This window comes from Peromyscus californicus, unplaced genomic scaffold (genome assembly GCF_007827085.1).
Source record: "Peromyscus californicus insignis strain IS unplaced genomic scaffold, ASM782708v3 Scaffold_13__1_contigs__length_99412109, whole genome shotgun sequence".
In the NCBI taxonomy this organism is placed as follows: domain Eukaryota; kingdom Metazoa; phylum Chordata; class Mammalia; order Rodentia; family Cricetidae; genus Peromyscus; species Peromyscus californicus.
Window position 1 is genome coordinate 11,646,119 of NW_026294424.1, and position 19,774 is coordinate 11,665,892.

Sequence of the window (19,774 nt, forward strand, 5' to 3'; positions counted from 1 at the left end):
GGACCTTCAAGGGGCGGAGGAACCTGGTGGGAATTCTGCAGGTCACTCAGGGAGTAGACTTCAAGGGACTGGAGAAATACATTCCCTCTCTTTTCCTCTCCCTATTTCATCTTCTGGCCATGAAGAGTGTGCTCTGTCACGTGACAAGCTACCCCACCACAGGACCAAAAGCAAAGGAGGCAACATGTTAACCATGGACCAGAACCTTCAACATTGTGAACGGAAATAAGCCAACATTGGCTGAGGTCTCCGCCTTCATGAAGGTCCTACCTCCTGACAGTTATACACTGATAACTCAGGGTCTTTACTCTTTAACATTAGATAGAATTTACAAAGTTTCACTCACAGAAATAATAGTAATAACAATAGTAGTAAAATTTAGAATTAAATGTGTAGATGAAACTTAGAAGAGTCATTACCATTATGACATATCTATGCCCAAACATGACCCTTCTTTCCAGTTATTTATAGCTTTTAAATATTTCTCAATAAGCTTTGAAAATGCCCCCTTTTATGAACAATGTCATTTTAAACAGCCTCTGAGTGACTAAGATATTATCAACTTGATTTCCCCCAGTCCAAGTGCAACATGGGCTACAAAGGTGACAGAGACCTTGGTAATGACAGAGAACCTACCAGATATCAGAGTGGATGGGGTTACTGGGAAATTGCAGGTCCTCCTTCCTACAAAGATCTACTCTGAAGTACGATGAGGCGCTGGACGGGCAGCTTGTATCTTCTTCCAGAATACACACAGGATATACACATCTTCTAGGATTAGATCTAGTCTTCTATAGACTCTTCTTGTCTCTCTCTCTCTCTCTCTCTCTCTCTCTCTCTCTCTCTCTCTCTCTCTCTCTCTCTCTCTCTCTTACTTCCTTATTACTTTGAGGAAGCTCTAAGAACATTCTGGAAGCTTTTCTAGCTATATCCAGTCCCTCAAGGAAGTTGGCCACCCTACTGTTCACCATGGCCTTTTAGACATGTTTAATGAAGTAGTCATCTTTTCCTGGGGCTAGTCTAAATCAAATACCATAGAGAGGCCACCACCCAAAGCTGTGTGTCACACACACAGGACGGGGGGGGGGGGGGGGGAGACCCTGTTCCCTGATTTCCCAGGTTATAGTCTGTAATGGGTCCTCCTGGGCCTTCAGTTCTCACTGTGGCCTGTGATTCTAGTACCTTTTAGACATAAGTTAGTCCCAGAAAGGACTGAGATGCAACACATGGACACGATGCTCTCTACAGCCTCAGAATGGAAAGCTGGTCCCAGACCTGCTGAGACAGCTGTCTGACCAGCTTCCACAAAGCACTGGCACCTACCAGTCTGACCTGCTTCCTTTCAGTGGGCAGCCATATGCCTTTGTCTGTTCTTTCCGTATTAAATATGGGGAGAGGGATCGGAAAGGCAGAGAAAGGAAGGAGCCTCGGGGAAGGGAGAACAGGACACAACAGTGGGCAAACTGTCCTCAATGCCATGTAATCACCCAGAACTGGGAGTGACCATGGTCCCCACCCCACCTCAACTCACTTTCTCCGTGTTTCGGGGCAGGACTGAACGAGCTATGGGCACAGGTAGGCACACTGACAGCCACCACTCACCCTCAGTAATACTGAGAAATCTTGGTACCCCGCTTCACACATGGTCTCCCCACAGAATAAGAGGCAAGAGCAGCAGCTGACTCAAGGCTGAGGGCCTTCCAAGCGTGTGCCAGGCACACCGCTAAGTCACAAGTAGGCACTACCTCACTTAATCCTCCGACATGTTCCATATCAATGATCGTTCCTCTATCAGGGACCAGGAGACAGACTCCTGACTGGAGCTGCAGGGAGCTGGTTCACAGGAAGTCAACAGGAATCTTGCCTCCCATCAAGATCTCTGATTCAGCAGCCCACCACTGAAGCTGCCTCTCTCACATGCATGCATTCTAAGACTTGTCCTAGAAAGGTCAAAGAACCTGCTGCACACATTTGCTCTGAGCATAGGGAAGACACGGGGTTCTTGGTGAGCAATTTATAGCCCTGTTGCTGTGTTCAGAAAGCCCCACACACACACACAACATAGACAGGGCTCCCCAATACTCCAGGCTCCACCATTTGCTATAGGCTGGTGGTAAACATGAGCTCTTTGTCAATTCAGATAGATGGCCATACTTTCCATCTTACCTAAGACTAGGAAAACATTTCTATCCAAGGCAGCCAATTTAGAATATACTCACATACATATGGAATTCATGGAAAAATGACGATTTTATGTGGATCCCATTAAAAGAGTAGGAAGCTTTTGAAAAGGCATTTTCTTCCATTTGATTTGAAGTGTCTCTGGCTCTTAGAAGGGGCAACACATAAAACTCACAACCAGGAAGCACAAGGCAGACCCTAATCTGTCTGGGCTTGTCATGGGGCTTGTGCAAGAAGGTTTTTTTCTTAAGCATATGGCTCCTTCCCCTCTCTACCTTAATCTTACTCATGATTTGAGCTGAAACACATACACCCAGTCTTGTATCTGTAACATCCCTTCGTAAGGATTGGCAGATGCTCCAGGAGACCATGAATTCTTCCCACACCACTTAGAACCCTGAGATTCCCTCACCCCACACATGGGGGAGGCAACCCCAGTCCCGCCCCAGGGAGGACAGTGAAGGTACCAGTTGCCCCTGCTGCATGCAGACGCTCTGCTAGCAATCTGAGATTACTTCAGTAAATGCCTGTTTTGTTTCAAAGTTCACGGATTTGTTTAGAAATACTCCCTTTGACTGCTCCAAGCATAGAAGACTCAAGAGAGGGCCTCATTAAAAACCCAGAATATGTCCTACAGGCTGCCTGCCTCCTTAGTGGGAACACTGATGTCTGGAGAAGTTGTGCAGGGAGCCATCTCTTGAGGGCCTATGGGGTGGGCTGTGACAGAGAGCATGCAGCAGGCCAGTGATCATCAGTTTGGGCAGAAGGATGCACAAAAAGCTGCACATCTGTAAACCAGGCTTTTGTTCACCCCAGAGTCTCAGCAAAGACAGAAAGCTTGCCTTCCCTTGAAGGAGCAACCTGGTTCAGCTCAAGGGTGGAGTATCTTGTCCTAAAGTCTGGGAACTTGAGAAATGTCACTAAGTGATAGGGAAACACTGAGCAGAAACTGTCTTGCTATTTTTCCAAGACCCATTTCACCTAGGTATCTTGGCCACTGGAACTAGGTCTGTCTCCTCCTCCTCCTCCTCCTCCTCCTCCTCCTCCTCCTCCTCCTCCTCCTCCTCCTCCTCCTCCTCCTCCCTAATCCCACCACTACCCTCCCCCACATCCCAGATCAGGTTTCAGCAACTGGATGTGCCCAAAGGACCCAGAGCACAGAGACATCGGGAACACAGAAACAGCTCCCAAGAAGCCCCAAGGCCAGCTGTTGGCTTACCTGGGCACCTGGAATCTGGTCAGTCCATGGAAGGGCCTAGAATCTGTGAGCCTTATGGAAGGCACTCTGCAGGTCCGGTCTCCAGCAGCCCCGGGTGCTGAGTCCCGTCCCAGCGGCGTCCCCCACCCACCCTGGGAGGGCTCTGTGTTCTGCCAGTCCCGGGGGAGTCAGGGCGAGAGGCGGGGCGGCCACCTCCAAAGAGGCCCATTCAGAGGGCAGCGGGAGAGCGGGTCGCAGGAAAGAATCCCGGGATTGTTGGGCGGCGGGCCGCGGGCTGCTGCGGGCCGCCTGCCCAGTCAGTGCCTCCAGACTTGGCCCCGCCCGCTCCCCGCGGCAGTTCGCTTCCTTTCCATTCCGCTTCCCTTCTTCCTCCTCCCCTCTTCGAGCTCTGGAAACCTCCCTGCTGAAACCCACCACAGCTTAATGCCACGCGGAGGCCAGTATCACCACCCAGCAGAGACGAGGGGCAGGACCAGCGGCCACGCCCCACACCTCCCCTTCTCAGCAACCTGAGGAGCCAGGAGTTCGGGAGCTGAGTCTCACCAGTGAGGCTCCTTTCCCTCTTAATTCCTTTTCTGGTAGATGGAAAGCCTTCACTACAGCCCTCCCTGCACAAGGCAACCAAGGAGACTTCAGCTACAAAACCCACCCTTGGTATCTGCTCACGCTGTGCTGGCTTTCCTCCTGGTTCCATAAACTGATCTGGAATCAGCCTCTTCACCTGGCTGGTAACCTTTCTACCAACAGGTCTTGGGCAGCATCTATACCTATACCCCACCCCCTCCTCTTACTCTCTTCATGTGCTTCCCTCTATCTGAAAGAACCCCCAAACCAACTACCAAACTCCTATAATGTCTTCAAAATTTCTTACAAATAACACTTTAGTTTGGGACACTTTCTTGCTCATTAAGTAGAATCCCAGTTCTGTTACTCGAGCACTGAAACCAGCGGTAACGTAATTGGACAGCAGTGCAGAGGGACCGGTGTGTCTGGTCCTGGAGACAGACACACCACTCCAGGTGTTACCAGGAGGCGAAGGCAGCAGAGAGATGACAGCCAGTCCTGCTTTGTCCTGTCTGATGGGTAAAGCAAAGCCTCACTCACTCTGCAAATATGAGCTTCTAGAACCTTCTAGAAAGTTCTCCCTGCACTTCTTCCCAAAGAGAAGGTTCTATGTTCCCTTGTCAGTATGTGCCAGAGTTGGTTTTTACTTCATCATCACAGGGCTCTGCACAGATAGAAGCTTCCAGCACAACCAGCTGACCATCTTGCTGAATCTAAGCCTGCCCAAACCCACAGGTCACAATGCCAACCTGGTAGCCTAATCAGGAGCGGCCCCTCAGTCTAGGCTCTTCCAGACCACATGTCTAGGGCAGAGCCAGGAAGACCCCTAAGAAGACACTTCCTCCCTCTTGTTTATGAGCCTGCAAAACAGCTGCTCCTACTATCTGAAATGCCTGGCCCCAACCCAACAGCCTCAGCAGGAGGCTCAGCTGGTAAGGTGGATGTACCAGCCTTTCCAGTCCATGACTTCTGTAGGAGGAAGGACATTCTCGATGGCAGGTCCATCCCCTCTGTGGGTGCCACCTATTCACAGGCCAGAGGATTGGAGGCAAACCCAGAGATGGGCAGCAGAGGAAGCTGGACATACCGCGTTTGTGACTGTGTCAAAGCCATGACCCAGGCAGTTCTGAGTGGGTCTCCTCAGGCTTAGAAGAGCCTCTAGGAAACTTGCTTATCTCCCTCTCTCCCCTCCCTCTCCTTAGCTGCAGTGTTAGCAACTGGGATGATTCTGAAGCATTACTTCCTTTAGAAAGAAAGTCATTCTCAGAAACCCTGCTCTTTCCTCTAGAGATCAGGGTCAGTAGTACCTGGACAGGAGGTAGACACTCTGAACCAGCTGGGATGCTCATGGGAGGGGAGCAAAATCCCAAGATGTAGCAGAGCCACATCACGAATAGAGAGTTCTTGGAGAGGACCACAGCCCCATAAATGGGCTTGGCCAGCCCTTACCTTCAGCAGCAAGGATGCTGGTCCTGTAACACCTGGGGCCTTGCTCCACATACTTTGGGCTCGGGCCCACTGTGGCACTGACACACTGGTCCCTAGACTGGAAAGCCTTGTCTTTAATTCTACTCACTATAGAAAACTTTAGTTTTTCAGTGCTAGAGATGAATCCATGATCCTAGGCATATCCTACTAGTGACATAAAGCCCCTGTCCGATGCAGCACAGGCTGGCCTCCAACTCAAGACTCTTCTGTCTCTGCCTCCTGAGTGCGGGCATTATAGCGCTCCTGGTGCAGCCAGCAGGTTCAGACCCTGGCTGGGACTATGTAGAAGGAAAAGTGAAGAAGGAAAGATGGAGGGAGCCAAGGCAAAAAAGCTCACGTTGGAGGAAAGCTTGGGGGTGGGGGAGAAGAGGCTTTCAGAGGGCTGGAGCTTAGCTTCTTGTTCTTGGAAATAAGCAGCCATGGTGCCCAGTTGTGGCTAAGGTGCCTATAGCAGGGCAGAGGAGGGATGAACATGCTTGGGGCCCCACTCTCCTAAGACACCATCCCATCAGTTTGGCAGAACTCTGGCTGCCCAGCCCCAGTATGTATCAGTTCATAGGCTCTTGAGTCATATATGCTCCAGGACTTTCCCCCATTGTACTGCAGGGGTGCCAGGCAGCACATCAGAAGCATGGATCCTTCTCCTCAGAGCCATCTGGCCAAGTGTAGGGAGATCCCTAGGATGTGACACACCCTCTAGAAAAAGAAACCAGGCGCTTTGTGTGTAAGCTCTGGGTTTCTTTGCCACCCACCTGACAGCCCTGGGGAATGTAAGAGGGTGGTGTCAGTGTGGCCTGCGGGTCTTATCTGCAGCAACAGGTGCTGCCCCAAGACGGAGCCAGATGGACCCCCAAACCACCAGAGTAACCACCACTATAGCTGACATCTCCAAGTCAGTCTAATGTCCTTTTCCTGTTTGTCTGGGAATCAACCATCCCCCAGCAGACCCAAAGAGAATGCTCCCTGATAATTTGGCAGGAAAAGGATTAAAAACAAAACACAATCCCCTCAAATCTGTGTGCCTGCCACAAACTGAACTCCAACTGCTGGTGACATGGACTTTCTAGTATGCCATGCTGAGACCTGAGGAACACCAAATTTACACATAATGCCCTTTGGAGCAACTGGGTGCTGTTTTACCCTTTTTCCCCTCAAAGACCTCAAGTGCCTGCTAATTTTCTGTAAATGTGTTCACTAGTCCTTCCTCACAAGTATGGGCATGCCAGTGAACAGTTCCTATACAGCACTCATACAGTGAGACACTGTAAGTCCAGATATAACCAGAGGATTTACAGACATGACCACCCTTGTGCTGTGTCTGTATACAGTGGTCCTCTTGAGATCCTCAGTTCTATGTCACAGATTAAACTACAGATGAAAACTTTGATTTAAAAATGGTACCTGTACTACACATGAATGGACTTTCTGCTCTGTTGTTCATCCCTAAATGACACAGGACATTAACTATTGGCCACATTTGCAAGGCATGAGGTATTTAAGTATATGGGAGAATGGGTGGGCAGAGTAGATAAAATCCACACTGCTGTGCTCGACACACCCAGAGAATGGTACCCACAGGGTTCCGAGAGCCAACACCCACGAGTCCTGAAGGAGGAGTGTACATACTGGCATGGGATCTAAACAAAGGCTGAAGTACCTAATTCTATTGAAACTGTCAGGCCTCAGCCAGGCAGTGGTGGCACAGGCCTTTAATCCTAGCACTCGGGAGGCAGAGGCAGGTGGATCTCTGTGAGTTCGAGGCCAGCCTGGGCTACAGAGTGAGTTCCAGGAAAGGCTCCGAAGCTACACAGAGAGACCCCCGTCTCAAAAAAAAAAAAAAAAAAAAGAAAAGAAAAGAAAAAGAAAAAAAGAAAGAAAGAAACTGTCAGGTCTCACCTCCCTCTCCCAAGGAAGCACCCTGATCTGAGGGGGTACCAGCCACCACTAAAAGCCCCAGGTGATGGCAGGGAACAAATGGAATGTTCTTATCTTCATAGCTCTTACCAACACAGTCCATGTGCCCCTCCTGTACCTCCTACAATCCAGATCCTCCACAAACCAACACAATGGGGCACCCTGGCCAGGAATGCTAGCCTGAGGGGACAGTGGCACCAGAGTTACAGAGGAGACTCCCCAATGCCTAAGGCTGTGTGACACCTGGAGACAAGCCTGGGCCAGGTGGACTGGAGGGCAGGGCCTTGGGAGATGAGAGACAAGCACATGGCTGACCTGCCCAACGAGGAAATGTTGCCACAAATGTCTTTTGCTTTTCCAGCACACTGTTTCCCAAGCTGTCTGCACTTAGGTGCCTACCTGGTTCAGTGTCCTCCAACCCCAGCAGTGGCCGGGGGCTGCAATGGATTTTAGGCTCTACACCTGCTACAGGCGGGGCTCCAACCCACTTCTCCAGTCTGGGACCCAGAGCATGCTCCCAATAGCCAGTGGAAAGAGCAGTAGCTTCAACTCCAAGACAAATTTTTGGGACATTCTCACAGAGAGATGAAACAGACTCTCATTTCTAAGACATCCCCGAAACCACACATAGTGCTGGCATTCTTATTCTTTTGTTGAGAAGATGTTTTGAGAGGTTATGCAACTTGTGCTAGATCACAGAGAGCCGGGCCTCTGTCACCATGCCCCAGAGCCATCCTGTGGGCTAAGAATCACGATCAGAGCAAAACTCCTGTTGGCAACATGCCTGAATAGCCTTTCCATGCTGTCTTTGAGAACAGCCCTCAGGCCTGGACAATGACATGAGCTGCTAAGTACAATCAGAAAGCGAAGATCTCCCTACCCCACTACCAAGCAAGTCAAGGGCTGCAATCTGCTCCGTTTACAAAGCTCTCAGCTCATGGGATCCTTCAAGTTGGCCTGCCTGGTGGATGAGGTGTCAGCAAGGGATGCCAGCAGCTTGTGTGTTCTGAGCCACATTCCACACAAGCAAATTCATGTTCTCATCGAAACAGACTCCTAACAGCACATTCACAGGGCAGTGCTGGACTCTGACCTCTGTGAACCAATCCTTGCTGTTTACTTTTAAGTATATTTACAAGCAGTCCACTTTTTTTTTCTTTCACATTCTTCATCTGGGGTGGGGAGAAGAAAGGGTGTTGTGAATTTACTAATCCACATCCATTGCTGAGGCTCCCCCTTCCCAGTACACATTCTTTGGCATAAGTTGGAATGCGGACAGTATCACAGGCATTTGTGCAGACAGTATGTGCCTCCCATGCACAGACACTCTCATGTTATGTGCACCTAAATATAAATACACAGACTGGTACATTCGCTTTTTAAATTCAATAAATTCAAAGCCACCAAGGTCTACCATAAATATCACCTGTGTTAACATATAACATGTGTCTCTATGTGTTCAGTAAAAATTCTCATTACAGATTCATAAAAATTCAAACAGAAAAGGAGCTGGGTATAAGAAGGAAAGGGAAAGTTGGCTGGAGCATTTTATAACATGTCAAGCTTCTGATGATGCCAGAATATTCATTTAGTTTTTATTATTTATCTTTGAGATTATAGTATACTTACATCACTCCCCTCTTTCCTTTTCCTCTCTCCAAACCCTCCCCAGTTTTTCTCTTATTTTTATTTTATGTGTATATGTGTTTTGCCTGCATGTCTGTCTGTGATCCACTGTGTGAGGTGCACATGGAGGCCAGAAGAGTGTGTGATCCCCTGGAACTGGAGTTACAGACAGTTGTGAGCTGCCATGTGAGTGCTGGGAATTGAACCTGGGTCCTCTGGAGGAAAAGCCAGTGTTCCTAACTGTTGAGCCATCTTTCCAATGCCCCAACCATTTTTCTAAGCAAAACTAAAATACTGCTTCTAAATAAGATCAGTTGAGGGCCCCCCACCCCTTCTCCTCCCTTTCTGCGTCCTTCCTAACACTCTTGGGCCTTGCTTTCCTTCCTCTTCAGGCAAACATCATCCATTTCTGTCCTCTGAACTCCATCAAACCCAGCTCCCCTGTTTTGAACCAGTTATTCTGGTTCCTATTCTCTATGAACCGAGTAAACAGGCAGACCCAACCCCCAAGCCTTTCACAAAGCCTGTATTCACGGTAGAGACAACAGCCCCAAAGGACCCCATATCGCTCTGCCAAATACACAATAGAAATGGCCATCTTACAAAAGCATTCCCTTGCAGTAAACAAACAGTAGCCATCAATCATTTTTACAGATGCCTAAAGCCCTCAAATGTTCTCGAAATAACGATGATAAAAAACTGTTTTGTGACAAGAATGTTCTGAAACTACAGAGGGGCAATGGTTGTGAGACATGGTAAATGCACTAAATGACTGAATTTTCACTTGAAAGTGGCTAACTGTGTTACGTGAATTTTGCCTAAAATAAAATAATTTTTTTTTTAAAAAAAAGGATGATTTTGAAACAATTTGGAAATTAAGTTATGTCAGAAACATGGCTTTTTTCATGAGACATTTCACCATGGTTTTTTATTTCACTTACTTTAGAAATACCAGGGCTAAGCATCACCTAAGAAATGGAAGAATGTTTTATATCTCATGCTTCATAATTTTTTTCTTTCACCTATATAAAGGTTGAGATTAAACAATGCTTGCTTCAATTCTTTTTTTTAAAGATTTATTTATTTATTATGTATACAGTGTTCTGTCTGCATGTATTTCTGTCTGCATGTATACCTACAGACCAGAAGACGGTGCCAGATCTCATTATAGATGGTTATGAGCCACCATGTGGTTTCTGGGAATTGAACTCAGGACCTCTGGAAGAGCAAGCAGTGCGCTTAACCACTGAGTCATCTTTCCAGCCCGCTTGCTTCAATTCTCTAAAAAGGCATTTCCTTCCAAAAGGTTCACTTCTGGAATCCTAAGACCTTTATGGGTGCCCTTCTGATCACGTATGTTTTTGGGGTGCAACTGGGCTGAAGTGGCGATGCCCGGACAGACAGCTGCTCTCCAGGCCTGTGCTGGCTGTCTGGCCTCCATCCTCACAAAGCTCAAGGTCCCATGTCAGGCAGGCAAGGATGCTCATGGGCCCCTGGACACTTGCTCAGATGCTGTCTCTGGCTCCCCTCCCAGTGTCTATGGGGGGCGGCTGCTCTGCCATCTCCATGCCTGACCTCACCCTTTGCATTCTTATAAGCTCCTGGGGGGAGGCAGCAGCAGCAGCACTGACTGTACATCAGTCCTGAACTAGTCTTCATTTGCCTGGAGTAGGTGCTTCTATAGAAGCCTCGAGGGGCCTAAGTGAGTGGAGAAAGACTCCTCGGCTAAGAAAGGCCCAAGGAGCTTCTGTGTTCCCACAACTCATGCTCTGCGATGGCCCGAACATGGCCCTTCCCTCCAGTTCATGTGTTAGGAAATCACTGCTAGTGTGGCAGGGGAGATCTCAGAAGTAAAGACCGAGGAAGATGGAATCTGTTCTCATGAAAGACGTAGCAGCACAAATCTCAGGCACAGATTCCCGACAACCTTCCTGGTTATCTCCCCACTCCCCATGGGACACCTTCTGCTGTGCTGGGTGGGGACCCATGAAGACACTCTCTGGTCCCTTGCTCTTAGGCTTCCCAGACTACTGAACTGTGAGCCAAGTCTCTGGTTGTTATAAACGTCCTGGGCCATGGTAGTCTGTTAAAGCAGAAGGCAGACTAAGACTCTTCATGCTACTGACAAGTCATGGCCACCAATGGTCTTCCACTACTTATGACACTACCCCTTCCTTTGCTGTTTGTGTTACGGTTTTCATGCACAACCTCACTAATTCTGCTTCAGGTCTAAGTCAGGCACCTGAGCTACCATGCTCATAAGTGCTCACAGGAGGTGCATTCGGCAGGAGTCACTTACTTGCTGTACTAAAACAGATCAACACTGGAGTGCCAGGAACCTCCCTGGCCCCACCCAGGTAGAAAGTGTCAGAGCTAGGGTGTGTGTGCATCTTGCTTCTGAAGGGAGATGACTAACAGGACAGGTGCCATCCAACAATACCTGCCTCAGCTACCTAATCCTCTGTGTTCACTGAGAAACACTCCAAAGGCTGAATGGGCATTCCTAAGAGAGGAACAGCATGGTGGCAGAGCCTTCTAGAACCTGAAAATGCTTGGACATATCTAGATGGAAAGTGAAAAAAATGTATGCAGGTGTGATCATTTCTGCTGTATGGTATAAGAGAGAAATCTAAGGTAAGTGAAGAGTTGACCTGTGACAGCTCCCAAATCCTGTGGGAGAACTGCCTTGGCAGACTGAGAAAACCCAGGTCTAACAGCTGGCTCTTCGGTACCATCAGGTGTTGGCAGGCTCCTCTGTTGGCCATTGACTCCCTCTTTCACTTTAGTTAGTCAGGCTTTTATAAATGAGGTTTCTTCTTCTTTTTTTATTGTGTATATGTGGGTTATGTCTGAGTGCATATATGTGTACCATGTGTGTGCAGGAGGAGTCCATGGAGTTCAGAAGAAGCCATCATAATCTCTAGAACTGTAGTCATGTGTGGCTGTGAGCTACCTCTCGAGTACTGAGAACAGAACATAGTCCTCTGCAAGAGCAATCAGGGCTCTTAAGCCTTGAATCACTTCTCTAGCTCAAAATAGGCTTCTTCAGTTTATTTAACTACTAGCAGATCCCAAGTATGCTCCGGTTTGCTTTCTGACTACTGTCCAACTGTTTACTGGAGTGTGGCTTGTTTCGGGGTTGGCTGTGTGCAGCACGCTTATAGCAGGGAGCCAGCTGGTTCTGGGGACATCTGACTCAGGAACCTTAGTGTTAAACTAACCATGAGAGGGCCTGAAGAGAAACAGGGGAAGTGTGAGCCTTGGGCACAGGAAATGGCTGCCTTCAGAGCCAACCCAGGTTGGACACTAGTCCAAAGACTCTCCCTGTACTCCTTCTGAGTCTTCTTTTCTGCAAAGCCAGACCCTCATCCTTGGCCTTCCACATCCATTCCCGCTTTTAGCAATAATTCTGCTCAGTGATCCCACTTCTAATATTCAACCACATTAGGTAGCTGAACAAACTTCTCATCTCTCAGCTTTAATGTCTAAGCTCCAGGTGTTGGTCTTCCTTTAACGGGAATCCAGTTAGACTACTTCAGCAAGAAGCCCCACACCTGGGTCTCCTTCAGTAATTTTCCATCCCCGCTACCCTCCCACTCCACTCTGCTCCGTGGAGATACAACCCAGCTGACATTGCTGCACTGGGGCTGAGCTCAGCAATGTCTCTGGCTGTAATGGTAACTAATGCAATCTACTCTGCTCATTGCCCCAAACGAGTGCGCAGTGGTGTTCACTGGACATCTGCCAAGGGACAGGATTTAAGTACAAGTTAATGAAAACTGTTTATTCCCAAGAAATGCCGATAATAACCATGCATGGTGGTTGCTCACTTGCCCTCCCCAGAGTAGAGAAGATGCTACATCAAGATTCTAATTCACGGAGAAAGGCGACTTTAAAATGTACATGGGGTCTGTTGAGGGTGGCAAGGGGGTGGCTCAATAGGGTATAGACAGTTTTCCGAGTTATCACAGTCTGACCCTGGAGGCCACAGCCTAAAGCGGCTGGTCCCCATGGCACTGACTAAGCACGTTGTGTCCGTAGTGGCTACTGTTAATTCATGACTCTACCACAGCAGATCGTAATAGAGAGAATCTTTATTCAGACCATGAGTTTTGTATTCCACATCAAGTCCGTCGATGGACACAGAAGAAAGCTGACATCTGCAATGATGAACAGAGCAACGGGACATTTTGTTGTTCACCACTGAGACGCTACCTAGGAGTAGACTCTTTCGATCTGGAGCTTGTGTTACACAAGTCAGTTTTTAAAATGACTGTGCCATGTCCTGCTGGCCAAAGAGAAGCTTGAAGACCAAGATGTTTGTGTGCAGCCTCGAGGAGAGTAGCAGCCTGGGGGGATTCTTTGAGGGGCAAGTGAGTGAACACTCAGAAAATAAAATGGAAGCCAAGGTCCTAGGAGAGGCCCTCTGTGGTCACTCCAACTTCAAATTCCCCCAGGAAAAGCAGACAGAGTAACCTTGGGGCCAAAGTACTCTTCTTCAACTTCCTGCTGCTAACCAAAGACATTCGCAGTCTGGGGAGAAGGACTGTCCTAAGTCAGGCACTAAGGAAGAGCTGGCTCAGGTTAGGATGTTTCTTTGGACCTCGGATGGACTGAAATGCTTTTGGAAAATATCCAGATAAGCCAGGGGTTAGTTAGGACTCAAGGACAATGAGATTACCCACATTTTCTAGGAATAGCAAACAGCAAACTACATTATGAAAATGAAAGGACCAAAAGAATATATGTGGGGCTTTCTCTCTACCTGTTCAAGCTCGACCCATCCTGGGATCCCAAGAAACACGGGCAATGTCTACCAGGAAGGAACACTGAGAAACTCACTGGACTGTTAGCACTAACTCCCTGCAGTGCAAAATACTGAAGGTCTCCAGGTGTCATTGTAGAGAACAAGAGAAAGGACCAAGTATTCAGGGACAGGAAGACTAGGCAAGCAGCTGGGTCACAGAAAACAGCATGGCCACGTGGTGGGGTGCATGCAGATGCCCTGCCCTTTGCTGGAACCCATTTTCTTAGTGAGTGGATAGCATTCCTCTCTCAAAACCCTTGCTCAATGGGGATTCAATGAGGATGTTAAGCACATATGCTGAGCTGACCACAGGTCCCACCAAATTGAGCATAAATTGCCACATATGCTACTATCACACTTGAACATTCCTACAAATGCTGGGAAGACTTTCAATGTTTTTGTTTTTGTTTTTTTTTTTTTTCCCGTTTTTCGAGACAGGGTTTCTCTGTGTAGCTTTGCGCCTTTCCTGGGACTCGCTTGGTAGCCCAGGTTGGCCTCGAACTCACAGAGATCCACCTGGCTCTGCCTCCCGAGTGCTGGGATTAAAGGCGTGCGCCACCACTGCCCGGCCAACTTTCAATGTTTTATTGCTACTCAACTCCCAACGGCTGGATTTACAGCCATATCCCAAACCCTAGCAAGACATATCCTTGCCCAAGGTTTTGGAGATATGGCACAAATAGAAATATTTATGCATCAGAGAATGCCTTGGTAGAAACAGCAACCATGCAAATATCATGGCTACCATAGTCAAGGGTTCTTACCACGTCCTCCTTTGCGCAAACTGGCTGGGCTGCTGAGCTGGGGCTCAGGTGGGCTGAACGGAGGGTAGCGTGGGGATGTTTTCACTAGAAAAGAAAGTAGGGAAAAGGTTATTGGTACTTCTCACTATTGCAGAATATTTATTTACACTGTAAAGATGTGTCTCTGCCTAAAGCATCTTCTGATTGATTTAATAAAGAGCTAAATGGCCAATTGCTAGGCAAGAGAGAATAGAGAGGACTTCCAGGCAGGGAGAGAGAAACTGGGAGAAAGAATCTAGGTGCGCGATTTCGCTAGCGGACTCAGAACAAATTGGATGTACTGTATGTACTAAGAAGAGGTAACCCAGCTAAGTGGCAGAACACAGGTTTTAAAAAATATGGGTTAATTAAGTTATAAGAGCTAGTTGGGGAAAAGCTTAAGCAAAGGCCAAGCTTTCATAATTAATAATAAGTCTTTGGGTCATTATCTGTCTGTCTGGCAGTCCAAAGATAGCCCAACAAGAAAGCTTGCTACATCCCACCTTGTGGTACCAAGCTGCACCAAACTAGTTTTTCTTCTTTCTTACCATACGGAGTTTCTGGTGACACAGGGAATGCTGGGGTCAGACACATAGACTCCTTGCTGTTGGAAATCCTGCCATCGATCATATCGAGGTCAGGGGGATATGCAGTGATCATCGTCTGAAATCAGCATAGAGGGAGAAGAACAGAAAAATGAGGAATCACAGAAAGATATGAATCCACATAGATATGGCCCCTCCACATGGTCCGCTGACAGAGCCCACATCTGAGAGTGGCTCAAGGGGGAAGAAACCAGCCTCGTGCCACTTCACTGTCGCCCAAGCTGGAGCACAGAGAGAAGGGGCTCATGGGCCATCGTCTTCATACAGCGCTGGAGAGCCGGGAGCGAAGGTGATGGAGGCTGATACAAGGTAAGTAAGCATTCCACCACTGAGCACGAAAGAGCACCAAGGAATCCTTAACTACATCACTGTTACCGATAAGTGAAAATACACAGAAACAGAAAGTCAAACACACAACATGGAACGAACTTTAGGAGAAATGTTCCGGATATCAACAATGCATGTTTTCAAGAGTTACGGTGAAGGCTCCAACTTTTCAACTTGAGAATCAAGTGTATAATTAGAGTTAACTATCTGAGGACGGTGGCCTGTCCTACTCCAGTTCTGACGAGAAGCCTTGAAGACATCTCCCAGGCAGGACCTCCCTCAGGGTCATCATTTGCCATGGAGGACTTGGAGCCCTGTGTGCAGGCTACAAGTCTGCATTTGCCACTTGCTATGCCGTCCAGCTACAGGGTCCTGCATGGTCCAGGGCCATGCTTCCTAACCCTCACAACCCATCTGTAGGCTTTGCATCTCACACTCATTCTACAGAGCAGAGAGCACTGAGGTTTCAAGGCCCTGGCAAGGCACCCCCTGTATAGCCATCTATGGGGAGTGTGTGGATCCCACACAAGCCTTCTGACCTAGGCTCCCAATCAGAACTCCTGTCTGTCCCTGAAGAAACCATGTCTGTGAGTCAAGGACAGAAAGGTTACAGTGACTGGTGACCTTATACAAGGCATAGCCATTGCCCTAAGCCCAAGGACAGGAAAGTGGGGTTGAGTGGAGATGGGGACAGAGCCAGTACATACCTCTTTGATGTCTGCAGGAGAGGAAAATGGTCCCAGACTTGGGGCTGCGTCCACACTGGCCTTTCCCCAGCCACACTTAGAGAAGGACACCTGGCCCCCAGCATCGTTGTCATACTGCCCGAGACTCAGCTTCCGGAGCCGTCCCCCGATGGACTCATCACCTGAGGAGTCAGTAAGGAGAAAAATAAATGGGCTTCTGAGTATGATCCTCATAGCACAGGGTAGAGACCATTGATAAAGCCCATCTTCAACTATTTCTGGATAACGCCGTCACTAGTCAGTCACTCCAGACAGACACAAGGGCTGCCTGCTATAGGCAGGCCACAAACACAGGGGCCATCCTAGGATGTCCAGAGACAAACCAGAGTACTCCATCCAGAAAAGGCCTTGGGGTACAGGCAAGGCCGGGCACTAGGATTCAGCCTATAGTGCTGGGACAGGAGACTGGCTGAGCTTGACTTCAGAGAGGGCCAGCTAAGATCCAGCCCCCAGGCCTGGTATGAGCATTACCAGACTATGCACCTGCAGTGACCCAGGCATTTGGTTCTCCCATGACAAACTGAACCTTCACATGGAGGGGAAAACCCCAAACCAGATACTAAGAATGAACATTCAATACACCAATGCCAAGCTCTGCCAGAAACTCCACAGCATTTACTCCTGACCCAGATGCCTAAGGTCAAATCGATACTCTTCTTGTTAGGGAGAAAAATACATCTGGGCGAGAGTCTGCTTTTTAAAATTTCTTTCGGGGAATTCTCAAAATTGGGCAATAAGGGGAAACCTGCAGCAGCCTATAAAAGTGATAACGTTTTAAGTCACGATATAGTCTTTTCACACCAAACCAGGCTTTGCTGACAGTCTAGGCATAAGCTAAAAACACAGAACCCCTAAGTATGGTGGTGCATGCTTCTGATTCCGTGAGGCAGGACCACTGTGGGTTCAACGTCAGCCTGGACTAGGTGCTGAGACCCTCTCTCAAAACGGTAAATAACCAGGGCTGGGGAGGAGACTCAGAGGACAAAGTGCTTGCTGCACGGGAAAGAGGTTTCACACAAGGCTGCCCAGATTCGGCCTCAGGGACACGGGTGGCCCTCCTAGCTCTTAAATGTGTGCGGTCCTGGGACTGAGAAGTCTGAAGGAGCGGGAAGAACAAGATCCAGTGAGAGAGCCTTGTAACATCACAGCAGCCCTGCCCCTGCCCCGGCAATGGTGACAAAGAAGACATTATCAGAAAGAGACCATGGTGACTGGTGACCAAGCTGGACAGGGGCGCTCGTTTAGAAAAGTTCACAGTCCTTCCATCACAGTGAGCAGCAGAGGAGTTTCAGGCCTGGGGGTTTGCTCTGCACCACACAGCAGATCAGTAAACAGCCATGTATTAATGGCACAGGTGCAATGGCAAATGCTTTAGGGTCCAAAGAAAGAAGAACGGTACCAAAATAGTCAAAAGCCCATCTCTGGGATGCGGAATTCCAGGCAAGGGCTCCCATTTTCTATAAATCTCCCCATTTTTTAAAACTTTCAAACTATAATTTTTATTTATTTTTTTGAATTACAGCATAATTACATCATTTCTCCCTTCCCTTTCCTCCCTCCAAACCCTTCCATGTACCGCACACCTTGCTCCCATTCAAATTCCTGGCCTCTCTTTTCTTTAATTACACACACACACACACACACACACACACACACACACACACACACACACACACACACAGGTATGTGAATATACATATATTCCTTAATACATAAAAACAACCTGTTTAGTCTGTATAATGTTACTTGTATTCATATCAACCATTTGTTGATAACCATTTGTTGTTCGACAACCATTTAGTATGCTCTTCCCTGGAGACTATTTCCCCTGCCCTCAGCAAGCCTCAGTTGCCTGAAGTTCTCTGTGCAGGGCTGAACTCCTGCGCTTTCCCCCATCCACACTGTATCTCCTGGTGTCATCTTCGCTGGGTCCTGTTTAGGTGTGTTAGCAATACCTCACGGGTGTAGCTTTTCTGAAATTCCTAGGAGACACCATTTCACAGCAAAGTTCCTGTCCCTTTGACTCTGTCTTTTAAAGTTTCACTAAGAACATTTTTACTTTCTAAAATTAAGGAAGAGACTTAGATTCCCTTTGGGAGAAACCAACCTGCTTCTTTTTTCTCTCCTCTACAGGGCTCTGTATGGATGGCCTCCGCTGGTTCTCACATCTGTATAGATGGCCTCCGCTGGTTCTCACATCTGTATAGATGGCCTCTGCTGGTTCTCACATCTGTATGGATGGCCTCTGCTGGTTCTCTCCTCTGTACTGCTCTGCATGGATGGCTGCTGGTTCTCTACCCTGCAGGGCTCTGCTGGCCTACACTGGTTCTCTCTGAGCCTCTGGTCTTACGCTACACCCACTCTGTTTATCTTCACAAACTCTGGTGTTGGGTCAATAAACATTTCCTCCTTCCTGAGCAACCCACTAAAGGAACCCAAATGGATGTGGCCTTCCCCACCATTCCAAGGCGATGCACCCCACGGAGCCACAAGGTGCCACGCTGCAGGCATCTCTGCCCTTCTTTAATTACCCAGAGACAGGAGAGAGGTCTAACAGCTCCAAGGCAGGACCCGTTCTTCCTATTTGTCAGGCAAAGTGACGCCGAAGTTAGGTTCCACAACAGACCCAAGGCAGCTCAGCAAGCACAGTGAGAGAGCAGATCTTAAGCCTAGGCCCGAGGCCACATCTAGAACCGGAACACTCCATCAGCTCTGTCTCACTAGGCACCCATAGCATCTACAGCAGAGACCCCTACTGGCAGCTGCTCCTCCTCAGCAGTGGGAGGTGACAGGGCAAGAGGGAATTCCCAAGGATGGGGACACGATGCTTGAGAACTGAACTAGGCCCAAGAACTGAGTGGCCCAAGAAACATCCACAGGGATGGGCACGGTCTCTTACACAATCATTGTCCTTCAGGTCCTCACACTCAGCTGTCACACACAGGTTCATGTGACACGCCCACATTCACTGTCACAGACACTCGCTCTCACATGCTGACACATGCCACATACCCAGTCTCTCATCAACACACTATCTGACACTGAGTCACACATTCTCTCCCCCATTCCCACACATGGCTATTCAGACACACACCACATGGGCACTCTCTTACACCTCACACTCATGCATCTGTCTCCCCCACAGCCTCCCACACTCTCATGCATTCACATTCACACACTGACCTCCATATTGACATGGCCTCTGCCTGCACATCTGTGACAGGCAAGGCTTGGGTTTTGTGTTCTCAATACTGGGGTGGGGGTGGGGCACTTCGGTACCCCCACCCCACTTCTGTGGGTCTGCACTCCTGGGTGCTACAAGACTCCCCATTTGAAGGCTGCTATCAGGAAGTAGGGTGCTGGGCATTCCTAGAAATGCACTTCTTCCCAGATGAGGAACCCCCAGCATTTCCACTTCCAGGGGTTATAGAAGCAGATGTGGTGTAAGGCTTCCTTCCCTTCTTGCATGGAGCATTCCTCACCTATCAAACTCCTTGCGCTGATAACTCCTCCTT

At 48.5% G+C, this 19,774-nt stretch overlaps 1 protein-coding gene across 3 annotated transcripts in view; it reads right to left on the reverse strand.

Annotated features, from left to right (window-relative positions):
• Tns3 (tensin 3) overlaps nt 1-19,774 on the reverse strand; it is a 246,454-nt gene that overhangs the window by 36,555 nt on the left and 190,125 nt on the right. For all 3 annotated transcript variants that reach the window (XM_052734489.1, XM_052734488.1, XM_052734487.1), the window contains 3 exons: nt 16,221-16,381; nt 15,130-15,244; nt 14,564-14,647 (listed from right to left, as the gene is read on the reverse strand). In XM_052734489.1, coding sequence (XP_052590449.1) covers nt 14,564-14,647; nt 15,130-15,244; nt 16,221-16,381 — 360 coding nt within the window. The remainder of the gene's footprint in view (nt 1-14,563; nt 14,648-15,129; nt 15,245-16,220; nt 16,382-19,774) is intronic.